Here is an 18,096-nt window from a genome sequence, read left to right on the forward strand (position 1 = left end):
ACAACCTCCATTTCCTTACTTGCAAATTGAAAAATAAAAACTTCTATTTTGTTCACCTCAGAAAGTTACTATGAGGATTAATAAGTACATATAATTTACAAGTTATGAAAAGCTATGCAAGTAGCAGTTACATATTCTATATAACCCGAAGTTAGTTGGCAGTAAACACCATAAATGCCAGCATTGGAAATAAAATGAGGGCTGCTTTCTTAGCTACCATTCTCCCCTCGAGTTAAATACCTAATTTAAATAGGATAATACCTCACCAAGCCAACACTTACAGCTTAATATTAATTGGCAACCCTGAAAAATGTTTTTTTTTTTTTTTTTGAGCCGGAGTCTCGCTCTGTCACCCAGGCTGGAGTGCAGTGGCGCAATCTCAGCTCACTGCAAGCTCCGCGTCCTGGGTTTACGCCATTCTCCTGCCTCAGCCTCCCGAGTAGCTGGGACTACAGGCGCCCGCCACCTTGCCCGGCTAGTTTTTTTGTATTTTTTAGTAGAGACGGGGTTTCACCGTGTTAGCCAGGATGGTCTCGATCATCTGACCTCGTGATCCGCCCGTCTCGGCCTCCCAAAGTGCTGGGATTACAGGCTTGAGCCACCGCGCCTGGCCCCGAACAATTTTTTCTATTTTTTAGTAGAGACAGGGTTTCACCGTGTTAACCAGGATGGCCTCTATCTCCTGACCTCACGATCCTGACTACCTCATATGGTTGTGAAAATTACATGAGTTAAAATGTGTAAAATATTTAGAACAGCGTTTGGCTTACAGAAAGCAACAATTTACTAATACTATCATGATTATGATTATGATAACCTCCCACGATTTAATGAGTTAAGATGAAAGTACTTATAAATTATGAAGGTATGACAAGTGATGGAAATGTTAGAAAGAACTAAGACTTCATTTAAATCTCTTATCAGGGAAACATCTACTTATTAATGTTTCCGCTCCTCTTAAAGCAGGTAACTACTGAGCAATCGCTAAGTGCTTTCCATGAATTTTTAACTTACAATTTTTCTGAATAAATTCAAAGTAATTATATTTGATCTTATTGCTAACCCTTGCTTTTACAATACAAATAAATGGAAAGACAAAATTATGAAGTTAAACAGAAATGAAGGTTGTCATAAGTAACTTTCAATAGTTCAAAAATAATTTTAAGTCTGTTTTGTTTCAACTCAAACCTCCAAACTGATTTCAATTTGAACGCAGCTCCATTAGAAGGAACTATGATGGTCAGCTTCCATTAACACTGAATGAATCATGGGCCCCAACCTCTTGTCTGTTATTATCATTCCTCATTTCTGAGATTCTAGGATGCCATCTAGAATCTTTTAACATCATCAACATGACCATTTAATCACTCTAAATTGATAAAAGCTATCAAGTGAAGATATACCACCAGAAATATTTAAACCTCATTCAAAAGGGTTGAGTCAAAATTCTCAAAAACTAGCATCCTTTCAATGGATAAGAGTTAATCTACTAATACAAACTTCTTTCCTTAGTCCAAATTACAGACCTAATAGATTTTTTGGCTATTCCCTCACAACCACATTCTTTCAATAAAATACTATGCAGTCAAGAAAAATTATACAGATCAATACTTATAGGCATGGAGATCTCTCTACAATATATTGTTGGAAAAGGCAGGCTGTAGAATAACAAGTATAATCACCTTGGTTTTATAAAAATACACACACTCACAGGCAGGCAGAAAAGACTGGAAAGATATACACCGCAGCAATCAAAGTAGCTGACTTAGGTGAATGGCAAAATTTTGAGTGTTTGTTTATATTTTTTGTATCATCTGGATTTTTTTCCCAATAATAAGTATAGACTTTTTATATATATATAATTGGGGAAAACGCTGTTTTCATCAGTTAGGCAACAAACATACGCCTATGCTTGTCTCAAAAATCTACAGGTCAGAATCGCTTCATTTAGATTTCAAAGACAAATATATTAATTTTAGACCCACTTACTATTTGATCACCAACAACCATCGATACTTCTTTACTTAACTCATCCAGAAGTAAAAAGATACAGTGTGTTAAAAATAAAAATCAGAGGAGCTAGAGGTACCATCATTAAAATTCTTTCAGAAAAAGGCTGTCCACTGACAAGAACAGCTTTTAAATTTTTTGTTTTTGAAACTGTCTCTTTCCATTCTATTAAAAATAAATCGGTATTTAACCAAAATCTGGGCATTTCCAGAGACCCAGAGATCCTTTCTGAAAAACTGTCTGGTTATGCCCTTACCTTCCACAGTAAATTTTGGAGTAGGGAGATAGAATGGTTCTAATCTAGACAGAATAAATAAGTCAAATCCTTTATTTATTTCATATAACTAAAGGTCAGTTTTATCTTGATATCTTTTGTTAGAGAATACTTACTCCAGACACTCTGGCCAGATAACTCAAATTTTAATTGAATTATATATAGATGCTGTCAAAAACCCACTTGAAACAACTGAGTATTTTAAAGACATTCAAAGGACTGCCAATTATCTATTACTCTGGACTTTTTTTCTATTACTGTATCAAGCAAATGATTCATAGAAAATTACAAATCTAAATAAACTTCAGTGTTCCACAGGAATTTTTCACAAGATTACATTTTATATGAGCCTTTGGTTTTTAATCAGAAATAATACAAACATCTGTATGAAAAGAATTTTGTCTTCTACAAAAGATAGTATCCATCAAGTCATGTATTACTTAGAGAGCCACATGTAAATCCTTTTTAGATTGTACTGCCAGGTAAGAGCTGCTTTTAGAAGACAATGAGAAATATACAACCCATATTTTAATTTCAGTTTTTGTCTTCACCGCTAGAAGACTCAGAACTAAATTTTATATAGGCTAGGCATCTAGTACATCTGCCAATATTTTACATGGCTCTTGATCTTTTAGTAATATCTAGTACAGAATTCTACTATATACATATTTTATCAAGCTGCTTCATAATCAGGCGTAAGATGGTTACTGCCAATGTCAAGAAACAGTCACAATTCTGTGTAAATGCTTCTGCTACAGCAACAAGCCATAAAGTACTTAAATGACAACAAATGCCTCAAATTTATGAAGCTTAATTTTCAAATTAGAAGGTTGGGACAGACAGGGATGGCAAAGAAAACAATGGTTTCATTTCTGGTAAAGACAGTATTTCAAAACATACAGCTTCTATGAAAATATTAAGTTTTAAAATTTTAAGTTTGCTTAACTTTACCCACCGTACCTTTTCAAAATTAACATGTTATTTTAATGACAAAAAAATTTACATACCTTATGTAAACAAGTGTCCACTACCCAATTGCACACATTTTCCAGGTCATCAGATACCTCAAGCCTAGATTTAACAAATTCACAGAGTTCCTCATTACTCATAACATCCCAGATCCCATCACAAGCCAAGATGATAAATTCATCCTCTTCTGCTCTTACAATTTCATAAACCTCAGGCTCTGGAGAAACAAGTTGTTCTGTCGGGCCCTTGCCATCAACACACTTGTAATCATAGTCCCCCAGAGCACGAGACACTGCTAATGAACCATTAACACGCTGTATCATCACGCTGCCTCCTGCATTTTGGATTCGCTCCTTTTCCCTTGGATTGCAAGGTTTGTGATCCTGGGTAGAAAAGCAGACTTGTCCATTCCTATACAGAACAGCACGTGAATCACCACAGTTGATAAAGTAGATATGCTTAGGTGAAATCATAACTCCCACTGCAGTTGAACCACTCCTGTCCATCCCATTTCTGAGGTCTGAAAAGTTACGCATGTATTCATCAATTTTCAAAAATCCAGTTCTGATACCATTCTTAACATTTTCCACTGAAAGCTCAAGAGCAGATCCTGATTTTCCAGCTGCCCTAAAGTCTTCGTTAGTAGTGATGTGTTCTAATAAATGTGTTGAGCAGTAATTTGCCACTCGGGATCCAGCATGACCATCATAAACTGCAAAAAATGACCAGTCTTCCAAGCCGTGAGGAATACCTACAACAGCTGTGTGTGCATCTTCCATTTCCACTCTCCATCCTTGCATGCTGCTCAGGCCATAACGTAAACCATTCCCAGCACCATGAGCATTATGTTTTTCAGTTTTGGGTTTATCCAAAAATGCACCCATGTTTAGCAATAAATCTGGAAAAAAAATGCAGGTGTTAAATGTTTAAATTTGACAGAAAGTGTATCTACAATATTCCCTCTATAGTCTAGTAACTCCTATCTCGATTTTTTTTAGTATTATTCTAATTTACAGGAACAACAGCAAAAGCCCAACAAATTTCCTCCCCTACATCCTACAGAACAGTGGTCTCTCAGCCCTAACATAATAATCAGACTAATTAAATCAGAAACCCTAGGGACGGGACACAGGTATCATCTTTTAAAAGCCTCTCTGGTGACTTGTATGTGCAGCCACGTTGAGACCGCTGTTCTAGGAGAAAGGAAAAACAAGAAATAAAACTTTGTTAATAATTTTCTTCTGATTTAATTTACAAGGTGAGTCCAGGGTTCGACATGTAAGTTTATAGAACACTGGACAATGAGAATATTCAAAACAGTGAGTCATCTTGTTCAATAAATCAAGGTAAAAAGATATGCTAATATATTTTAGAAGACGTTCAAAAGCAAGTATTGAAATCAAGATTTCTCCTCCCAGTGAACCTGAAGACAACCTCAAAATTCAATTAAAACATAAAAATCTCCATTCTACACACATTTGGTTTTACCACTTTTACTATGTATCTACAAAACTGAAAACCATATCATTACTTGGATTCTGTTAAAAACATACCTTTAACATTGGTGCTAAAAAATGACTTCACATTGCTGAACTTATAATCCATGAAGTAGCTACCCAGTGTTGACTGACAAAGACTTAAAATCTTCAGAACTGGAAAGTACTACTATGCATCACCCTCTCCCCACCTACCCAACTTTACTATTTTATTGAATAAAGCTTTCTCAATTTCAAATGACTTAGACTAATGGTTCCCAAAAGTATGCAAAAAAATTATCTGGTATGTTTTCTACATACAATGCTGACCCTACACTCTAACTAGGTGACCTTGGGCAAATTTCTTAGTCACCTGTACCTATACCTCATAGGGATGCTGTGAAGAATGAGTCAATGTAAAGTGCTTAAAACAGCACTTAAAACACAATAAACACCATAAAATGTTTGCTCTTATGGCGGCTCAAAATGCAGACTCCATAGCCCTATTCCCACACCTAAGGATTATTTTCAATAGATCTTAGATGGAATCATCAAAAAAGCATGCTGGTGATTTAAGGTTTTGAGAGACACTGGTCTACATCAATTTACCTCCATCCAGGTCTAGGTATCTTTGTGAGATTTTTTCCAGGTATGATCATTACTGAACTTTAAAATAAAATTACATATCCCCATTTTAAAAAATCTGATGAACCACTCAATGTATATATGTAAATATTTATAAGTTATATATCAGTTTTATAATTTTCCTGGGTTATATATAATACTGTATTAATAAATTACAAATGTATTTATTGAAAAGGAGTCCTGAAAGGATAAGATTAAAATCATGTAAAAATTATTTTTCATTCTATCAGCAGAATGTCGCATTTTGTACTGAGAGCAATGTAACAGAATATGCTTGATTACTTTTGAACGTGCTGGTTTAATTCTCTGTGATACAAAGATTTTAAAGCCTAGATCTAAGTACATTTTTATATGCTTGCTTGTATAGGCTATTTCATCTGAAAAGACAACTTTAAAAGATACTTAAATGAAAATGAAACAGAATTGTTGGCTGTATTTATTAAGTCACTTTTCTTTCTTTTTTTCTTGGTGGGGGTGGAGTCTCGCTCTGTCGAGTGATGTCATCTCACTGCAACCTCTGCCTCTCAGGTTCACAAGCGATTCTCCTGCTTCAGCCACCCAAGTGGCTGGGACTACAGGCAAATGCCACCATACCCGGCTTTTTTTTTTTTTTTTTTTTTTTTTTTTTTTTTTGAGATCTACAGATCTACAGGCACATGCCACCAAACCCAGTTTTTTTTTTTTTTTTTTTTTTTGAGATGGAATCTCGCTCTATCACCCAGGCTGGAGTGCAGTGGTGAGATCTTGGCTCCCTGCGACCTCCACTTCCCGGATTCCAGTGATTCTCCTGCCTCAGCCTCCCAAGTAGCTGGGACTACAGGCATCCGCTGCCACGCCCAGCTGATTTTTGTATTTTCAGTAGAGATGGGGTTTCACCATATTTGCCAGGCTGGTCTCAAACTCCTGACCTTGTGATCCACCTGCCTCAGTGCCGGGATTACAGGCGTGAGCCACCGCGCTTGGCCAAATTCATTTTTGTATTTTTTAATAGAGAAGGGGTTTCACCATGTTGCCCAGGCTGGTCTCAAACCCCTGACCCCCAGTGATCTGCCTGCCTCAGCCTCCCAAAGTGCTGGGATTACAGGCGTGAGCCATTGTGCCCAGCCTTAAATCACTTTTCAATCCCATCTATCAATTATGGGAAAAAGTTTTGTTGCAGTTTTCATCTTTCCTGATGCTTCTGCAATTAAGGTACTGCTCTTTTACACTTTAACAAGCAGGTTCAAAATCCACAAGAACTCTTCATTCAGAAGTTTTTTAAAAAGTTTAGAAATTTCAATTTCCAAATTTGTTTTTCATCTGGGGAGGGATAGCATTAGGAGAAATACCTAATGTAGGTGACGGGTTGATGGGTGCAGCAAACCACCATGGCATGTGTATACCTATGTAACAAAACTGCACATTCTGTACATGTACCCTAGAACTTTAAAAAATTTTTTTTAAATAAAATAAAGGAGATAAGGAAGGTGGGGTCTTCAATAGAAAGCTATTAGGGTCTCTAAGAATGGGAGGGAGCCTGGAAGGCCAACTGGAAAACCATCAGGAAACAAAAGAGCCCCTGAGGCTAGGCTGCAAAACCGAATGAAGGTTACACCAACAATGGCTTTGCTTACCTACTGCTCATCTTTGTAAAGACTCCTACATTTGGTTTTCTCTCTGAAAGTCACTTGCTCAAGACGCAGAGTCCTGGGAAGTGCTGGGAACGGGCACCTAATTGACTAAGCATATGTCACCAGCACACCTTCTGGCTGAATCACTAATTCCATTATTTTGCAAATTGGTAATTTTTTTTTTTAAAGTTCCACATTGATCTCATTTTAAATCTGGGGTTGTCCCATAATGATTTTATTTTTTAAATATTATAAACTATCACACATGTAAGAGTTTAATGTGTTTATATAGTTAAGGAGTAATAAAACAAACATGCATCCAACCACACTGTTTAAGAACTAGAACATTATAAAGCCTACTACTTAGCCTCTCTCTCCAATCATACCCCTCTCTGTCCCAAGGTGGTCACAATCCTGAATTTTGTAATTAGTATCCCTTGTAGTTTAACTATATTAATGTGTGGTTGTTCTGTTTTATAGATTTGGCACTTTTCAATGATACAAAGTGCAGTATGTACTATTATGTTAATATTTATTTTTCCTGGGCAACATTGTATTTCTGAGATTCATCTACATTGATGCAGAGTTGTAGCTCATTCACTGTATTCCCTTGTACGTGCGTATCATCCATTCTACTATCAATTAACATTCAAGATATTTCTCATTTTTTCTTTAATGTACAATGCTCTTTTGAACAACCTTGGTGCAAACGTATGAGTGTTCCCAGACAATATAATGCAAATTTGACAGTGTAATAAAGATTATCTTTTTTCCACCAACAAAAATCATGAAATCATTAAATCATTTCCAAACATTTATTTCACAAATGCCCTCTACTATACTACTTTCTTTAAAACAATTACTTGCTTAGTAAGTAATCTTGAGTGTAAAGATTAAGAGAGAGAATGTGTTGGTGGGGGTTGTCGTGTGTACGTGTAATGGGGGTAAGTGAAAGAACCTACTTCTCACCTTCCAAAATGGGAGATCAATAGATAATTCCCAGAATTGAAAAATCAAAAAGCAGTACCAGAAGCACATTATTTAGAGATACGAAGATAAATTCCAAAAGAATCAGATGTTAAGGGTTCAAAATAGGCCGGGCGCGGTGGCTCACGCCTGTAATCCCAGCACTTTGGGAAGCCGAGGCAGGCAGATCATGAGGTCAGGAGATTGAGACCATCCTGGATAACACGGTGAAAACCCGTCTCTACTAAAAATACAAAAACAAAATTAGCCGGGAGTGGTGACAGGCAACTGTAGTCCCAGCTACTCGGGAGGCTGAGGCGCCAGAATGGCATGAACCTGGGAGGCGGAGCTTGAAGTGAGCCAAGGTCACACCACTGAACTCCAACTTGGGCAACAGAGTGAGACTCCATAACAACAACAACAAAAAAAGTTCAAAATGGTTGTTTCAGAAGAAAGTTCTCCAAGAAGAAGAGTGCAGAAACCACCAAGTCTTGTAGAATCATTTAGTTAAATTATGAAAATGTTTATTTTAGTTTAAAAGAAAAAAAACTAAATTTTTAAAAAGCATAAAGTAAAACAATATCCCAGTAACTCCAATTTGGTTATATTAATGTATGCAATTATCACATGTCCCCTGAAAATATACACATCTAACATTTATCAATAAAAATAAACAAAACAGTCCTATAAATAAGCAAACAGCAAACATGACACAAAAATGAACCAAAAAAAAAAAAAAAACCCTCACAAATGCATCTTAAATTATGCCCAACCTTACATTAATAAGAGAAATGACAATTAAGACTATACCAAAATATCACTTTTCATGTATCAGACTGACAAAGATCAAAGGCTTGGTAATCATTCTCCTGGTGATGTTATATAGAAACATACTAATATTGCTGATAACAACAGACTGGCAGAATCTCAGCGGAAAGCTAAATTAATTTAATAAAAATCTATCAAAATTACATTTGCACATATCACTTAACAAAATTCTAAAAATGTGCCCACAGGTTTACTCCTGTCTGTACAAACTAACTATTCACTGCAGTGCTGTTAGCAAAAGTAAACATATCAAACAATATTTGTATTACTCACTTGGGAACTGATTAATAGGATGTTATGATACCTATTTAACATAAAACATCATATGCTACAATTTGTAGAATATATATATATACACCCACACACACTTGTTTATTTATATGTGTGTACATATTTGTATTCCTTCTCTGGAATTAATCCACAACTAGAAATTTTGAAGAAAAGAAGGCTATAAGAGACAGGAGTGAAAGAGATACCCTTCCATTATATACAATTTTGTACCTTTCCATTTTAAACTGTGAATGTAAGATCATTTAGTGAATATTATTTCAACTAGGAAAATTGCTTCAGTGAATCTTTTTTTAGCAATCAGAAGCTACAATCTATAAAAATCTAAAGAATTATATCAAAATCATATATCAATATATCAATGCCCCAATTTTTTTTTTTTCTGCAAACAAATCAAAGAAACAATCACTCACACTGGAACAGTGAATGAGCCATTAAGACTCAGCATATACATCCTGTTTTTAAAAATGAATATCATTTCCTTGAAGTAAATTCATCGGTGAACTCTACTTAAAAACATAATAAATAAAACACATGAATTCTACACTCAAGGCAGAATAAGAACTGGGATGCAATGGCCTCTGTTAAGTTAGCATCAAACTTTAATAAAGCATATAAAAGAGATGTATATTATCACAGTAACTGAGGGAAAAGTTCCTTTCTGGAAAAAATGTAGAACAAGACTAAATATTTAATGCTGCTAAAGCATCAAATTCTTCCTAACTGAATTGCAATTCTGTAAGAGATGAAGTGAACAAATTTCTTGTGATAAATTTTATAACTTTATAGAAATAGGATTAATGACACTTCCCTAGACAACAATATAAATGCTACAGTTTGAAGTATAATAGCAAAAAATCCAACATGTCTAGTAATTGAAGACATTTCTTCAATCTAAGACACTGCAGTATGAGCATACTTCAAAGAGCCTTGATACAAATGTGTTATTGGAGATTCTTATGTAGCAACATACAGTTACAGGAAAACACAAAACAAAGTTTCCTTATGGGTAATATGTAGACTCAAGATTACCCTTGCCAAAACTCCAGAAACAATAAAAGCTAACATTTACAGTCTCTTTACTGTAACCAGGCACTGGAACCTACATTAACTTCATGTGTATCAATTCATTTGCAACAATATTCAAAGGTTTATTACTGTCCTCATGTTATAGATGAAGGCACTGAGTCACAGAAAGGCTAAGCAACTTGTCTGAGTAGGTAGCAGAGCTGTTCTAACGCAGGCTGTCTGGCTCCGGAGGTGATGCACTTAACCACCACCAACACACACAAGGGTAAATATTAAAAGTATGCCAGCCTTTTTCCTCCAGAGTTGAGACAAATCTCTGTTTCTTCACTTGAACAAATATATATGTATTTATAGGTAAGAGCTTTGATTCTGCTTTCTTTTACATACACTATGTATTTCATTAGCAAATTCTGTCAATTTTACCTCCAAATATAGCCCTAATTGGTCCACATCTCTCAATCAGTAGCTGCACCATTTCAGTCAAAGTTGTTATGATCTACTACAATAACCTCTTTAACTTTAGCCTCTCTATTCATTCTCTAGAGTGACCTTTCTTAAGCATAATGGAATCATGTCTCCAGACATCCCAATGAATTTAGAAGAAAATTCAAACTTAGTACATCTATCTCTCTATGATCTGACCCCTGCTTAGTTCTTCAACCTTACTTCCTGTAACTCTTCAGTTACCATTTACTGTTCTCTAGCCACAGTGGCCCTTCTATTCCCCCAATATACCGAACTTGTTTCCCATATCTAGACCCTTGGATTTGCTCTATTCTTCCTAGAATCACTCTCATCCCTCCACCTCCAGAGCTGCATGGCTAGCTCCTTCCTGACATTTAGATCTCAGCCCCAATGTCAACTCAGAGAAACCTTCCAGACTATTCTCCCAACACCATCAAATCTCATTTTCCTGTTTTTATTTTGCTCATAACTTGCTGAAATTGTTTTTCATCAAATTCTTTGCTTTTATACCCTGATCAGAATGTAGGCTCTATGAGAAGAAGAAGGGCATCTGTCTTGTTCATTATCATATTAACAAAATTACCATGGCACTTAGTAGGCACTCCATAAATATTTGTGGAATAAACAAATAAATGAACAAATGAGCATCAAATGAAATATCCATTTTACTATAAAAAAATACACATTCACTACCACTCACATTGCAGAGGCCCACTAGAAGATGAGTAAACCAAGGTTATCAACTCAAGCTCATTAAAGCTGGAAAATATAAACACTTCAGTCTAAATTAATATAAGCTCCCTGAACTGCCAAACATATAAAGCACCATATTCAGTTCTGAGAATCACATTTTAACTGACATTGACAAAACTAAAATATATCCTAAAGCAGAACAATGAGAAGAGCATAAAGTTCAAAAAACACATTCTATAAATAAGGTTTGAAGACGCTGGGACTGCTTAGAATAGAGGTGGTATTAAGTCCTAACAGGGCTGATAGTGAACGCTGAATTCTTCTAAAAGAAGAAAATGACTTATTCATTTGTTCCAGAAGGCAGATCTAGAACAATGGATAAAAGGCATATTTGCTACATTAAGCAAAAGGCATAAAATATGCTACATTAAAAATGAGTTATCTAGTTAACGTTAAAGACGTGTTTTAAGAAGATTATTTATTAGGGATACTGAAAGAAGGGGTATAATCAAGCCCAAAACTGGAGTATAGTTGTCCTTCAATCACTCAACATCTTAAAACTTACATGCTGATTCTCCACCTGACCTCACGAAGGATTAAAAAAAAAAAATGGCCAGATGTGGTGGCTCATGCCTGTAATCCCAGCATTTTGGGAGGCTGAAGTGTGAGGACCACTTGAATCCAGGTATTCAAGACCCACCTGGGCAACGTAGGAAGACTCTGTCTCTACAAAAAAAAAAATTAATTTTAGCTAGGCATGGTGGCTTGGGCCTGTAGTCCCAGCTGTTTGGGAGGCTGAGGTGGGAGGAACTCTTGGGCCCAGGAGATCAAGGCTGCAGTGAGCCGTGATTGCACCACTGCACACAGCCTGGACCACAGAGCAAGACCCTGTCTCAAAAAAAAAAAAAAAAAAAAAAAAAAAAAGCAAAACCCATGATACCTCTATATCAAAGCATATCTATTGTTTATAAATACATGGAAACCAAGATGCATCACCTTGGTATCTACTGCATCATAAAAGCAACAGTGCCCTTTACAAGCCAAAGTTAGAACAGAGCTGAAAAAAAGAACAAATGAACAAAGAGAGGATGGATAAGGAGTACAAAATAGAAATTTCAATCCCCCACTAAAATGATGGATTATCGTTAATACTACTTACAAAAAATACGTTGTATTTGGTAACACAAAGCAGTTATTAATAATACAAAGAAAAACAAAAATATTTGTACTCTTATTTTAAAATAGAAAATCTGCACACAGAAAATATACAAAAACCAAAATGGTTGCTGTGAGACTGAGGATGTTATGGAAGTTTACACACTCAGTAATATTATCTTCAATTTGCTCTGTGTCAATAATTGTTAAAGTTGATTGATAGGTACACAGAGGTTCAGTATATATTATTTCCACCTTTATGTATGTCTGACATTTTCCATAACAATTTTTTTTATGGAGTCTCGCTCTGTCACCCACGCTGGAGTGCAGTGGCACAATCTCCGCTCACTGTAACCTTCACCTCCCGGGTTGATGTCATTCATTCTCCTGCCTCAGCCTCCTCAGTAGCTGGGATTACAGGAACTTGCCACCACACCCGGCTAATTTTTTGTATTTTTAGTAGAGACGGGGTTTCACTATGTTGGCCAGACTGGTCTCGATCTCCTGACCTTGTGATCTGCCCACCTCGGCCTCCCAAAGTGCTGGGATTACAGGTGTGAGCCACCATGCCTGGCCAGGACCATTTCTTCCTAGTAGTCATATATGGAATACTTGTGATTGTAAAGAAATTTTAAACTGCAAAATACATAGTGAAAAAACTGCTTAAACTAATTCAAACTCCCTTTATTCCCCAGTAATTACAAATGCTGACACTACCTGCACTTTTACCAGCCGTATGACCAAAAGTAAGAATCTTCAACAGTCTTAAGAGCATGATGGGGCAGACTGCAGAGAGGTCTGGTCCGAAACCAAGCCCCTGCGGAGACAACCAGGGAAGTAATCTGAGAGAGTTAATGGCCCTCGTACCTCTTATTATTTCATTTTTGCACCAGAGGCACATTATGTTACGCTTTTATCTTATTTGAGGGACTAAGGAATAAGCAAATACTTCTGTAGTGCTTGTTCTGTGGTAGGCTCTGTCTTAAATGCTTCACAAACATTAACTTATTTAAATTCTACTCTTTAGAAAAACAAATATCAAAAAAGCAAACAATTCTCAGGGAGACTTGGCCGGGCGCGGTGGCTCAAGCCTGTAATCCCAGCACTTTGGGAGGCCGAGACGGGTGGATCATGAGGTCAGATGATCGAGACCATCCTGGCTAACACGGTGAAACCCCGTCTCTACTAAAAAATACAAAAAAAACTAGCCGGGTGAGGTGGCGGGTGCCTGTAGTCCCAGCTACTCGGGAGGCTGAGGCAGGAGAATGGCGTGGACCCGGGAGGCGGAGCTTGCAATGAGCTGAGATCCGGCCACTGCACTCCAGTCTGGGAGACAGAGCAAGACTCCGTCTCAAAAAAAAAAAAAAAAAAAAAAAAAAATCTTTAGGCTGGGCGTGGTGGCTCACACCTGTAATCCCAGCACTTTGGGAGGCTGAGGCGGGTGGATTACTTGAGGCAAGGAGTTTATGGCCAGCCTGGTCAATATGGTGAAACCCCGTCCCTACTAAAAATAAAAAAATTGGCCAGGCATGGTGGTGGGTGCCTGTGATCCCAGCTACTCGGGAGGCTGAGACAGGAGAATTGCTTGAACCTGGGAGGTAGAGGTTGTGGTGAGCCAGGATCATGCCATTGCAGTCCAGCCTGGGCAACAGAGCGAGACTCCATCTCAAAAACAAACAAACAAGAAATGATAAAACTTCAAAAAAAGACAACCAAATATTTCAAAATTCTCCTCCTTACTGCAGTTGGCACACTTTTTTAGAGGGGGTACATGGACATTGGCAAGCCTTGCTTAAGAACAGCACAATCTGTCATTCCCATCTGCTTCCTATCAAAGAAAATGAGGTGGTGTTAGGGATGCTTCAGGCTCATGGATAAAATTTTTCCCAAAGGTTTCTGAAGGCTAGTATGTTGCTCTTTTGACTAGAAAAGTAACATAAATAGCAATAACAATGCCTCATTTTTTAATGAGTTCTATATGTCAGGCACTACACTAAGATACTGATATACACTGTATCATTTAATTCTAAAAACAACCTGGTAAGGTTAGAACTATTTATATTCTCATTTTACCATCGAGAAAACTGGGATACCTGGGGTATCCAGACAACACAACTAAGTGGCAAATCAGAAATCGAACCTATTAAGACTAGCCTAGACCTTGCATTCTCAAACTCTGGGCTTCAGTGGCTAATGTATTACAAGCTTTTTTCTTCCTTTTAAAAAATAAATAATAGTTATATAAATGTTCAGGGGCTCAAAAGGCAACGCAGTGTCATATCCCTGATTGGATATTGACACAGATAAACAGAATTACTAGAAAAACTGGTGAAATCCAAAGACTAGAGTTTAGTTAACAGAATAGTAATGTTAAGTCTTTTTATTTTTGATAAATGCACTACAGTAAATGTAAAAAGTTAACATTAGTGGCCAGGTGTGGTAGCTCATACCTGTAATCTCAACACTTTGGGAGGCCAAGGTAGGAGGATGACTTGGGCCAAGGAGTTCGAGATCAGCCTGAGCAACATAATAAGACCCCATTTCTACAAAAAACTAAAAACTTAGCCAGACATGGTGGCCCAGGAGGCTGGGATGGGAGAACTCCTGAGCCTGGGAGGTTGAGGCTGCAGTGAGCCCTGATTACACCACTGCACTCCAGTGGTATGACAGGTGACAGAGCAAGACCCTGTCTCAGAAAAAAAGTTAACGTAGAAACTGGGTGGGGAGTAGATGGGGAAGTCTCTGTACTACCTTTGCAAACTTTTCTGTAAATCTGAAATTATTTCAACATTAAAAGTTTATTTAAAAAATGAAAACTAAAAGGTAAGCTTCAGTTAAGTCATTCCACGTACAGTGCTGGATGAAGCAAGGTAGGCTGGCTATGGAAAATCTCTCCACCTGTGATTTTGCCAATCATGCTAGGTGGCTTAGAAATGTATCCTAAAAATACCAAGATTATATAATAATTGGAAACTCTGATCCAGTGATTCTATTTCTGAGATGTTATAACCACTCTTGGTCTATGACAGATCGTTTTCTTTTTTAATGGATAAATAATCTGAACAACAAAATAACGTAATACTGGATTATAACCCATACTACAAATATTCATGAGTCTTTGCTGATAAAAATAAAGGATTGAATATGTAAATGAATGGGGATACCAGATAAATCTTTAATGCAGAAGAATGCCAAATAATTTATGTAGATCTTCCACCTTCAAAGAGGTCAAGCACAACTTCCCACCCCCTAAGCGTAGACTGGGCAGTTACCTTCTTTTCAAAAAGTACAAAATAAAAACGAGGGAGAGAATAACTCTACAGTGGAGAAACCTGACAAACACTACCTCAGCCAGGTAATCAAACTTGACATCAACGGTTCATATTCTTGGTATAACCTAATGAGAAAGGCACTTTACCTCAGTGGTCTTCCTCCAAAACAAAATCCATAATAACCCCAGTCAAATCATAAGAAAAGCATTAGAGAAACTCCAATAGAAGGCTATCCTACAAAATATCTGACCAGTACTCCTCAAAATTGTCAAGGTGACAAAAAACAACGAAAGCCTGAGAAACTGCCACAGTCAACAGGAGCCTAAGGAGACATGATGACTAAACGTAACGTGGTACATCCTTAATGGGATCTTGGATAGAAAAAGGATATTAGGTAAAAACTAAGAAAATGCAAATAAATGATGAGCTTTAGTTAACAATGTATCAATATTGGCTCACTAATTGTAAGGGCTCAAGTGGGTAGTTCTCACTTCGGTTTTCTCATATTATTGCATACAAATATTGGCTGGGGAGAAGGTCACCTGAAAGCTCACTTAACATGATTGGCAGTTGATGAGGGATGCTGGCTAGGAATTTAGCTGAGACTGTCCCAAGGATTATCTGTATGTGGCCTCTCCAGTTTGAGGATCTCAACACTGTCAGGCTTCTTACATGTCACCTGGTTTCCCAGGCAGAGCTACATGGCATTTTCTGTCCCACCATCAGAAGTCACTTCTGCTGCATTACTGGTTACAATCAAGTCACTAAGTTCTGTTCAGATTGAAGATAAAGGAACGTAGACCCCATCTCTCAAAGGAGAAGATTACTAAATAACTTGCAGACATGTATTTTTTATTTTTAGAGATAGGATCTTGCTCTGTCACCCAGGTTGGAGTGCAGTGGTACAATCATAGCTCACTGCAGCCTTGAACTCCTGGCTTCCAGCAATCCTTCCACCTCAAAAGTGCTGGAATTACAGGTGTGAGTCACCACACCTGGCCTGTTTGGTAGTTTTAATACACGTCTGGGCTGGGCACGGTGGCTCATGCCTGGAATCCAAGCACTTTGGGATGCCTAAGTGGGAGAATCGCTGGAGGCCAGGAGTTTGAGACCACCTGGACAACATAGCAAGACCCTATCTCTATCAAAAAAATTGGGGAAAAAATTAGCCTAGCATGGTGGTGTACGCCTGCAGCATCAGCTACTTGGGAGGCTGAGGCAGGAGGATCACTTGAGCTCAAGAGATTGAGGCTGTAGTGAACTATAACCATGCCACTGTACTTTAGCCTGAGTGACAAAGTGACACCCTGTCTCTTGAAAAAAAATAAGAAAGGCCAGGTGGGGTGGCTCACGTCTGTAATCCCAGCACTTTGGGAGGCCGAGGCAGGCATATCACCTGAGGTCAGAAGTTCGAGATCAGCCTGGCCAACATGGTGAAACCCTGTCTCTACTAAAAATACAAAAATTACCCCAGGTGTGGTGGCAGGCGCCTGTCATCCCAGCTACTCAGGAGGCTGAGGCAGGAACATCACTTGAACCCGAGAGGTGAAGATTGCAGTGACTATGCCACTGCACTCCAGCCTGGGTGACAGAATAAAACCCTGTCTCCAAAAAAAAAAAAAAAAAAAAGCAAAAGACTGGAGGTTTATCTTGCAAAGGATGAACTATAGAGACTCTGGGTTTAGAGACAGCAGATTTAGCTTAGGGCCAGAGTAAGAAGCCTTATAGAAAACCAGTGATTTAAACTATAAATTTGCATAATGAATGCTGATATGCTCAGCCTTCTTTACCAACTCCCAGAAATCAAAGAAATCACAAGCAGGCAACAGCTCTATTGCTCTCTGAGGAAATTCAATAGTCCCAGAGAAAGCACCCACACATTACTTACACACAGGAATACTCCATAAAATGCTTAGTCTCCACAATCATCCTACAGTGAGGCCTATCAAATGACATCCCTGTCAAGGCTGTCAGGGCTACACTTAAATATGAAGAGCTATGCAAAGATTACCAGATACTGAAAGGAAACATACAACATGAAAAGCAAAATAAATCAAACAAAGAAAAAGGAACCCGAACGAAAAAATCATGCAGGGACTAGGGGAAAAAAATCCTCAAGAGAAATAAGAGAGTATTGTATTCACGAACCAAAGAGATACTAAAAACAAACAAATGAACAAACCAACCAGGCTGGGTGATGCAGTGGTTCATGCCTGCAACCCCAGCGCTTTGGGAGTTCAAGGTAGGAGGATTGCTTGAGGCCAGTAGCTCAAGACCACCCTGGGCAACAAAGTGAGACTCTGTCTCTGTAAAACAAATTTTTTTAGCCCAGGCACAGTGGCTCAAACCTGTAATCCCAGCACTTTGGGAGGCCGAGGCGGGTGGATCACCTGAGGTCAGGAGTTCGAGACCAACCT

At 37.8% G+C, this 18,096-nt stretch overlaps 1 protein-coding gene across 5 annotated transcripts in view; it reads right to left on the reverse strand.

The window, feature by feature from the left end:
* The window catches only part of PPM1B (protein phosphatase, Mg2+/Mn2+ dependent 1B), an 86,728-nt gene that overhangs the window by 39,209 nt on the left and 29,423 nt on the right, over positions 1-18,096 (reverse strand). For all 5 annotated transcript variants that reach the window (XM_050754606.1, XM_050754607.1, XM_050754604.1 and 2 more), the window contains exon 2: positions 3,292-4,151. In XM_050754606.1, the coding sequence (XP_050610563.1) occupies positions 3,292-4,137 (846 nt within the window). In that variant the 5' untranslated portion in view covers positions 4,138-4,151. The remainder of the gene's footprint in view (positions 1-3,291; positions 4,152-18,096) is intronic.

This window comes from Macaca thibetana, chromosome 13 (assembly GCF_024542745.1).
Source record: "Macaca thibetana thibetana isolate TM-01 chromosome 13, ASM2454274v1, whole genome shotgun sequence".
NCBI lineage: Eukaryota > Metazoa > Chordata > Mammalia > Primates > Cercopithecidae > Macaca > Macaca thibetana.